Source organism: Tympanuchus pallidicinctus, unplaced genomic scaffold (assembly GCF_026119805.1).
Source record: "Tympanuchus pallidicinctus isolate F22 unplaced genomic scaffold, pur_lepc_1.0 scaffold2, whole genome shotgun sequence".
NCBI classification, from domain to species: domain Eukaryota; kingdom Metazoa; phylum Chordata; class Aves; order Galliformes; family Phasianidae; genus Tympanuchus; species Tympanuchus pallidicinctus.
Genome location: NW_026294721.1, coordinates 14110291 through 14119853, shown reverse-complemented (window position 1 = coordinate 14119853; position 9563 = coordinate 14110291). Strand labels below are relative to the sequence as shown.

The 9563-nt window shown below is 42.4% G+C and overlaps 1 protein-coding gene across 6 annotated transcripts in view; it reads left to right on the top strand.

Moving 5' to 3' along the window:
- Nucleotides 1-390: 390 nt before the first annotated feature.
- Nucleotides 391-9563, top strand: part of TAPT1 (transmembrane anterior posterior transformation 1) — a 37436-nt gene continuing 28263 nt past the window's right edge. For 2 of the 6 annotated variants that reach the window (XM_052681976.1, XM_052681975.1), the window contains exon 1: nucleotides 8285-8398. In XM_052681976.1, the coding sequence (XP_052537936.1) occupies nucleotides 8389-8398 (10 nt within the window). In that variant the 5' untranslated portion in view covers nucleotides 8285-8388. Of the gene's footprint in view, nucleotides 530-707; nucleotides 1012-1334; nucleotides 1354-5521; nucleotides 5653-8279; nucleotides 8399-9563 lie in introns of those variants that run through there. The other 4 variants (XM_052681972.1, XM_052681970.1, XM_052681971.1 and 1 more) reach the window with 4 other exon arrangements.

Genomic DNA, 9563 nt, shown 5'->3' with positions numbered 1-9563 from the left:
GTGTGTTTTGTTCAAAAAGCTGCAAACATTTTTGAGAATGGAACAATTGCTTTTCATAAATACGGCCAGCAGCGGCACACTGCAACTAACTAAACACGTTTCCAGCCTCAGCAAGACCGAGCTGCAAGACTTCAGGGGTGGCTGGGGTCAGGCTGGGGGTGCTGGCCTTAGTGGCCACCTGGAGCACTGGTGGCCTGCGGGTGTGCAGGTGGGTCATACAGCTTGGCTCCTGGGCCGCAGCAACGTTCAGCTGCAGAGACAGCGGTGTGCCGACCTCAGATCTGTACTGCATGTCATTGAAATCCCGTTGGCATTACAGTTAATAATTCACCTCTCGCACTCCTGACCACAGCCTTATTTGCGTGGTGCGGTGCAGGTTAACAGCGTGCGCTGTTTACACTTGCTTTGAGCTCCAGACCCCGTGCGACCTTTACGCGCAGGCTCCTCACGCCAACAGCAGCGGACCCGCCAGATTCCTTCCCTCAGACAAATATCTTTATTTGCACGTCGCTATAGCTACAAAACCACGGTAAGCGCAAGGGCTCCGCGGGACGCAGGAAGACTCCGCGATGCGGCAGGCCGAGCGCCGGGCGGCCGGCACACAAGCGGTTAACGCCGCGCAAGATGGCGCCGCGCCGCCTTCCGCCCCTCCCCGCGCTCAATACTGGAGCGGCAGCCGGGCCGAGCCGCGCCGCTGTCGCGCGGTGATGAGTCACAGCCAGGGGCGCGGCGCGGCGCGCGGCTCGGGGGCGGCGGGCGCGGAGCGGGCGGCGAACATGGCCGGCGTTAGCGACGCCGCCGCGCCGGGCGGCGGCGCAGAAGGGCGGCGCGGCGGCGGCCCGGAGCAGCTGCAGCAGGACGGCTGTCGCGGGGAACCGAAAAGTCTGTGGGGGAGCAGCGAGCTGCGGCCGCCTCCCACCGGCCCGGGGCAGCCGTCGCCGCAGCAGCGAACGGAGACACTGGGGTTCTACGAGAGCGACCGGGGCAGGAAGAAGAAGCCGGGCCTCTCGGGTGAGGAGCGCGGCTGGGCGGGCGGAGGGACCCCGGGTTGAACCGACCTCTGCCGGGCGCGCTCCGGAGCGAGTGCCAGGCCGTGCCGTGCCTGCGGGGCGAGCGGCTGCGAACGGAGCGGCCTGGGCTGCCGGGTCGAGGCGGCGGCCGAGGAACTTGAGCGAGGGGGAGACTTCAAAAAGTGCGCCGGGAACCGCGGCGGGACGGCTCTGCTCCCGACTCTGCGCACGGAGCTCCGCGCTCGGCGGGCTGAGTGTCCGCTTTTGGCGCGTTGGGAAGCGGACGGAGAGCGGTGAAGTGTGACACGGCGCGCTAGTAGCTGCGGGGCTGATTGTGAGCGGTGTGGGTATCTGCGGTGGTGCTGCGCTCTGAGGTTTAAGGGCAGGCGGTTAAAGCCGCTAGCTGCCTAAAGAAGGGCTGTGGGAGGTGGGTGTTTGCACCTGTGCTCTGAGCTCCGCTGGGCGCTGTAACTTTCTGCCTCCTGTACCAGAGCCGCTCCGTGGCTGAGCGTTTGCACCATGAGTGTGACGCCTCCTGCCTCCGCTGCTGAAAGGAGCGGTGCTCCCAAAGCCGCATGTGGAGTTGTGTAGAGTTTAGAACTCACTCGCTACGTGTAGCTTACCAACTAAGAATGTTATAAGGAAGAATAACAAAAGAAAGCGTGATGGGCTTTGCTATCATCTGTAGCTTTGTTGAAGTTCACAGGGCAGCATTTCAGGAGTCCACTGAGTCACCTTGGAAATCCAGTCCACAAACATTAAAAACCAACTGTGGTATGGTTAATTTAGTCTCGGCAAGCTCATCAAGAACTTTATTAGCGCTGTAATTTCAGTTGTGCTTTGCTGAAAATGTGGAAGGGGCTCAAGTTTTCAGGCTGATTGCCGCAGTGTTGGCTTGAATGTGATGCTATGGGTTGTTCCTGACAGAAAAGGGAAAAAACAATTAAAACATTTACTAACAACAGAACACTTTCTCTCTAAGCTTGACGAGTGTTATGTCATTGATAAGACTTGCAGCATCACTGATGGCATCACTATTGTGGTGTTACTGAAACTGCTGCAGTTTCCATAGTTGTAAGGAATTGATAACAATGCTATGAATTGCTTTGTGATGGGACAGAAACAGTTGAATACACATCTCTGTGCCTGAAAGATAGCTGAGTGGGGAATTTCTTAAAGCAAAGAAATCGGTATGGAGGAAAGGGGGGGAGCTGTCTTCCAGCAATTGATAGAAAATGGGGAAGAAAAAAAAAAAGTCAAAAGTCATCAGTGCTCTCTCTTTCTTTGAGAAAACATTATAGAAAAATGAGTTTCTTGGTAGAGCAGCTAAAAATTGTAACTTGTCTTTGCTGGTAGCAATATGTCTCATAGTGTGTAGAAGCAGGGTGGTGAAACAGCACAAGTACTGTACAGAGAATTTGTCTGGAGTAGAAGAAAATAATTAATTTAACTATATATCATGCTGCTTTAATTTTGAGTGGCATGCATGTTTATGGAAGAATTGTGTGTTTCAAAGTGAGTACCTGAAACTGTTATGCTTAGGATGAATGTTCTGATTGTTTCTCAACAGAAAGTTTTTGAGCTACAGAGGATTTTGCGTTTGCACAAGTTTTCCTGTCCATTTCTGGTTAATGGTTATCCTTTGTGTTGCTATGCATTGAAGTATAACCTGGGTAAATCATTATCTTTGCACCTTGAGGAAGTAACTATGGGCTTTAATGTTTTGAAGATCCTTGTGCTTTCTGTCCTGAGGTGGGGTGGTGAATGAGAATACTTCAAGCATTAAGACTGTGCTACCTATTAAACTTAAGCTGTGATCTGTAACCTTTTTTTCTGTAACAGAGAGGAAAAAATTAAGGAATTTGAAGGAGGAATTGGAGCATTTCATTCATTTTAAAAGAAATGGTGTTTTGGTAGCAGAATTAAGCCATTTTTCAGGTGCTTAGTTGCTCTGGGCTGCTTTGATATCTCATCCTGTTCACTTGCTTGCTGTGTGTTTCCTACAGGGTCAACTGCTGATTCGTTTCACAGCTTTGTTGGCACAGAAGCAGGGCTGGAGCTGGGTGCTCAGAAAGGAGGTTGCTGTGACTGTAGCTCAGTGTGCCCCACTGCTGGAGGGGTTGTTTACCAGGCATAGTCTAGAACGCTTGTATTGATAACTGCAGGCACGAGAAGTTCCTGGGGGGTGGCCAGGTGGAAGAAGGCTAAAATCATTTGGTTTTCAACAATGGGGCTGTGAGCCAATTCATGTGAGGTGATGGGAAGTAGGAACTAACAGTTCCAGATACTCTATGATGGCTGCCTATGTGCAAATACTTTGTAGGAAGCTTCAGTTATTTGAGATGCATTATCTTTAAGTTACAGAAGGTTGGTTACCTGTGGCATGAGAAAATGTACCTTGGCACTTACCAGAGTAGTTAAGCTTAGGTAAGAATATACAAATTAAATTTTGTGAACATTCTGGGTTTGTCTCCCAGTTTTTGTTTAGAAGTTTCAAATTGTAATATTATAGAGGAGAGCTTGAGAGAACGAGTTTGCAAGAGATCTGAGCCTCCATTTAGTGGTTTGAACTTCTGCCGTTATTTTTCTGGAATGAACTTTGATTGAAATCTTAAATGTCAATATTAGTTTTCACTACTCATTAAACTGCATAGTGTTTGGTTATTTTAAAATAAACACCTTGAGGGTTACAGCGGCTATAGTCTACTAGAAGTGGATCAGTTATACACAAATTGTAAGGACCTGTTTAGATAGTGTTTTTGACAGGGGAAAGCAGTTAGGTTCACATAGATGAAAACAAATCCTGGTTGAAATGATCTCTAAAGAATATTCGTTTATGTTAAGATACCCTACAAACTTCAGAATGTTTGTAATCCTCAGCAGTTCTAATCCCATGCAGATACATGCACTCACCACTCAAGGCAGTGTAGGACACAAGCCAACCTGCATTTGCAGCTGCTCTTATTCCTCTCAAAACTCTTTGTAATTTTTTGGATAGTGTTTCTTCCAGCTGATGGTTGTCATATTCAGTGAAATCCATTTTGGGAAGCTGCTGTCTGACAGTTTGGGGTGAACTGTTCACATGCACTATCTCTACTTGTATTCCCACCTCAGCAACTGTAGTTCTCAAGGCTATTTTAGTAAAGATTAAGGCAGCCTGATCCCTTCACCATCCTCCTGCAAGTGTGGGGCACTGTACTGCGCAAGGCTTCCCCAGTTTTACTGAAACTCACTGAGATCTGGATCTTCTACTAAAGAGCATGTTTTTGTCCCGTGGTGAATGCACTGTAGCTTCTTGCCTGTCTGTCTACATAGGTGATTTGTATCTTTTGCATGTTGTGTGATTGCTGGGAGCATCTATTTTTAAGTCAGTAATAACCAGACATACTGAACTGTACGGAGTGTGCTGTCGCTTCTGAAGTGTTTCAGAGGGGAGGTGATGATCACAGACCTTGTCAGTGAGCACAGACTCACAAGCTCAACTTCCTTGTTCTGATAGCTTCAGTTCTCATGTTTATGCTGTATATTTCCTTTGAAAAACTATTCTGCACAAAGGCTCTTCTAAGGCCACATGGCTTGACTGAAAACTTAAGTCAGACTTCAGTGTATCTATCCATATCTGTTAAAGTGTCGAAGACCTGTACATCATAGAATGACAGAATAGTTTGGGTTGGGAGATCTTAAGGCCTGTCCTGTTCCACACCCTTGCCATGGGCAGGGCTGCCACCCAGCAGCTCGGGCTGCCCAGGGCCCCGTCCAACCTTCTACAGGAATAGGGCTCTCGCAGCTTCTCTGGGTGTCCTGCTTCAGTGGCCTCATTATCCTCTGAGTAAAGAATTTTTTCTAACATCTGACCTGAAATTCCCTTTCTTTTAGTTTTAAACCTCTCCTGCTTCTCCTATCGCTATCTGCCTGTGTAAAAAGTTAATCTCTCTCCTGTTTATAAACTGCCTTCAAGTACTGGAAGGCTGCAGTGAGGTCTCCCCTTTTGTAGCCTTTTCTCTAGGCTGAACAAGCTCAACTCCCTCAACTTTTCTTCATAGGTGAGTTACTCCAGCCCTCTGATCATCTTAGTGGCCTCATCCAGCAGCTCTGCATCTTTCTTGTGCTGGGGGCCCCAGGCCTGGGCGCAGTACTCCAGCTGGGGCCTCACAAGAGGGAGATTTAATAAATCTAGCAGGACTCTTAGAATGGGAAGGATTAGATCCATTAGCATTCAGCATAACTTTATTTTAGTCATCTTTTGGAGAAGTAGGATGTCTGATGAAAATGATTGGTTGGGAGAAATAGTTTATTTTTCTTGTTGAGAGGTGATGGGGAGTGGGAAACAGAACTCAAATCCTGTATAGCTCCTTCCTTACAAAGTCACTTGACCTTCTGGTTGCTGCTAGCAGAAAAGTACTGTGTTAGATACAATGGAACTGAAACATATAGCAAGTAACAAAAACATAGCAGTTTTATCATTCTTAGTGCCTGAAGTGTTTTCTGCTTGTGTGTGTCTCTGAATGTAGATCTTTCATTGCTGAGATTCATCAGTGCTGAGCTAACCAGAGGTTACTTCCTTGAACACAATGAAGCAAAGTACACAGAGCGGAGAGAGAGAGTATACACATGCATGCGGATACCAAAAGAACTGGAAAAGGTGAAGTACTTTTAAATAGTTCTTTAAATTTAAAGATTAAATCTACTGCATTAAGTTATCAAAAGGAATGTTTATTTTTGAACATTTTTCACTCAAAAAAAAAAAAAGTAGAAAAATCTGCGGTGATTAACTTTCTGTGTTTTTAATTGAGAGCAACTCGTTGTTAACAGAAATGGACATAACTAGCTTTCAAGTCCAGATGATGGTATTTGGGTTAATTCAAATACGAAGATGTCACTTCAAGGAATGGTCAATCAAATTAAAAAAATTTACTGTAAAATGTAATTATTCACTAAAATACAACACAATTGTTTTAGCTAATTTTTCAGTCTGAAGATACGGTGATGGTTGAGTTTGTCTAAGGTTTTTGACTTTCACAGCCATCTGTTTTGCTTCTGGCCACTCTTTACCTCACCCTCCTTTCCTTCCCATTTTCCAAGTGCTGTAGTCTTCCCATAGATGCCTTCCTGCCACTTCTTTTCTATATGCCTAAATGTAATTCTGACCCTGCAGAAGCTCAGTATTCTGATGTAGAAGAGAATTTTGTTCTCACCCATTTTGAAATCCTCTAGGAGAGGATGTCAGATTTGAGAGACAGCCAGACTATGCTCAGTGTAAGCAATGTTGGTAATAAAGTCATCTAGGCTGCATTATAACTGTATTGTACTCCATTTTTAACTGTATTACAGAAGAGTAATGCTGTTAAATTTCTCAAAATCTCTAGGTACAAAGTTGTATGGTAAACCTAATCTAATTAACAGTAAGCTATATTGAAGTAGGAGACCGGCTCCATGACTCTTCCCACCTCCCTCCCTCATCTTAAACACACAATTTATTTTTCATGAACTTTGGTGGCTGTTGAACCATTCTGAGATTTAAATTAGCTCGTAATCTGGCAGTGAATGCTTCATGTTTCTTGCTAAGATAGCATGTGGTGAACTGCTTAGCCTTTGTTCTCACTAATTCAGAGCCCATGTGGAGATGGGAGTGTAACTGAGTAGAATAGCTTGAAGTAGGAGTAGAAAGTTCACAGAGCAGCGGAGGAAAAGTCTGGCTCCTGTTGTCCATGCCTTGCATAGCCCTCGAGTATCATTAAATTTATCCTTGGTCTGTGGTGAGACCTGGTTTTACAGAATTAAATCCATCTCCACTGTAATTATGGAGGCTATTATGTGCAGTCCCTAAGCCAGAGAAATTATTCTGAAGAATCATCACCATACGTTTCCAATAAATTTTTTTAACTTGTAAGAACAAGCAAAGACCAACAGTCTTGTATAAATAAGGTTGATGTTCTAAGTAGTGAAATTCATGAGATTTTTGCACGGTGAATTAGACTTTATTGTCTGTTTTGAATGTCAATGGAAGAGTCTGAAACTGAGCAGTAAGCAGATAGATTTAAAAAGTGATGGATGTCTTTTTACAGTGAGAGATTATGAAATAAATTTGTTCTTTGCTTGGGCTTAATCCAAGTTAGCTCACATTCTAGCTATAACAAATTGAATAATACTGAAAAAAAAGAAAAAGTATGCTGGCAAGTACCTGGAAAGCAAATTAAATGGTGTGTAGACCAGCTATTGTACAAATCACTCAACTGATGTGAAAGTCTGCTTAATTAGAGGAAGTGTGTGAGACAGTAGGAAAGGAATGGAGGAATTATCTTAATGACTTATATTGTTTACCACCTGGCAATGTAATTGCAGAGTAGTAATGTAAATCATAATCAGCTGGAGTGAGAATAAACTGGAATAAAATGTATCCTCTGATATTAGGTGAATACTTGATATTCTTTAAAGTGATTTTATTAGATATGCTTTTTTTTTTTTTAACATACACTTCTAATGCCAGCACACTAGGACTTCATATTTAGGTAGAATTGGGGTGCTCAGAGTCCCATTCAGGAGATTAGACTTAGATTCACAAAGTGGAGGGGAAAAAAAAAAAAAAGAGGAAGGAACATCCAGGGAGAATCAGTTATATAACAGCTTTTTAATTACAGAATTTAGGTCTAGTTTAATTATCACAGAGTAGGTTGACCTATGCCCACAATTAAATGGCTTTAACTGCTTTGATAAACTGAGGAAGCATTTTAAGTGAGGGCAAGTATGTAAATTTACCTCTTCATATTTCATATTCCTCTTCGTATGGAAGAAGGATGCGTAGTCCCCAAAGGGAAGTATCATAGCTCTAATTAGGTGTGTAATAGAAAACCAGCAAGGTAAAATCTGCTTTTTTTTAGAGGGAGGAAAGGACATATTAAAAGACATACACATGGCAAATGGTTTTACACATGTATACAGCTTTAGAGGTTTGTTGGTTGTTTTTGTTTTTGGTTTTTTTTTTTCCCCTGAGGTTAAAACATTAACTTCTGTAAACTTTGAAGGAAGTCACTGTTGGAAAACAAGCTGCAGTAACATCTAAATGCAATTAGTGAATTGTGGTTATGTGTATAGGACTTTGTTTGGGCCTCGTGGAGCACAATTTTTGATGAAAGTCTTCCGAGCATATATAGTGTTGTACTTATTTGGTTAATTGAAGTAATATGTATTTTTCATACACAATATAATTCTGTATAAACTTTTTGTAACTCTGTATAACCTACTAACATCTGTTTTATTTTTATAATTTAGTTGATGTTTTTTGGAATCTTTTTGTGCCTGGATGCTTTTCTGTATATATTCACCCTGCTTCCTTTGAGAGTTTTTCTGGCAATGTTCCGATTCATCACTTTGCCTTGCTATGGATTACGGTAAGTTGTTTCAAGAGAAAGATGTTGATACACGTAAACAACGTTTCTGTTTATCTGAGTGGTTAACTTTATGTGCCTTTCAGTGCTGTTGAAAGTACTAATGATTTCTTCCACTCTGAAGTAAATTAACAGTGCACGAGAAGTACTTCTAAGCTTTGCCAACAGTCACCAATTCTCATTGTTTCCTTCAGATGGTTTAATAACAATGTCTCTTAAACAAATTTAGGTTAATAAAGAACATACCCCTTGTAGTTTTGTTCTTCTGATATCTGTTTGAACAGTATTTTAGCTATTGTTTGACTTTGGAGTTAATGACTTGACCATTGTCTTTGACAGACTGATATTGAAAGAAAAGTTTTGATTTTTAAGAGAGTTTTCCTTCTTTCTGCGGTAACCTTTTCCCAAGGGGTCCATGTATAAAATGGCTTTCTTTTTTTCCTTAAGAATCTTGGAGAGCAAGTGGGATGGGTCTAGCTAGATAGAATATGTTAAACTTTAGGAGTTTTGACCTCTTGTGGTGGTTTTTTTTTTGTTTTTTTTTTTTTTGCTTAGGTCAATGGTAAGGAAGTTGCTAATTCGTAGAATTTCTGTTCTATCTTCTTGGAACAGGAATAATAATTTACAAAAAAATGGGACAGAATTAATTTCCATGGTAAAAGTTGGTACTTTAAAGTATACTTTATGACAAAAATCTTAAAATGTAACCTAAAAGTAAAGGAATTTTTATATTGATGTTATAATTTTTCCTTGAATAAATCAGGGCTTCATAGTTTTCATTGTGGATTTCCCCATGCTGTAATTTGATTTATGGCTGCCAGTTCTTTATTTTGATCAAATTGATTCCATTTCCGTTTGGTAGTCCTTCATGTGTGAAGTGCTTTTAGATGCACAGTTTAGAATGTATCTTCTGATTAGAAAGAAATTGCTTCTTATTGCATTAAAAAATACTAGTTTTTTTGTTCTGAGTTGAAATGTTCTTGGGTACTGCTTAAAACAGACACTAGGTGGCAGTCCTTGATATTGTGTTCTGCTGTTAATATTGAGCAGAATCTTATATTAAAATTGTCAAGATTATCCTAGCAGTGTAAAGAACCATCTGGCTGCTGTTCAGTTTCAAATCAAATTATGTGCCTACTTGTGTATTTCTGTATGCTATTGCCAAAAT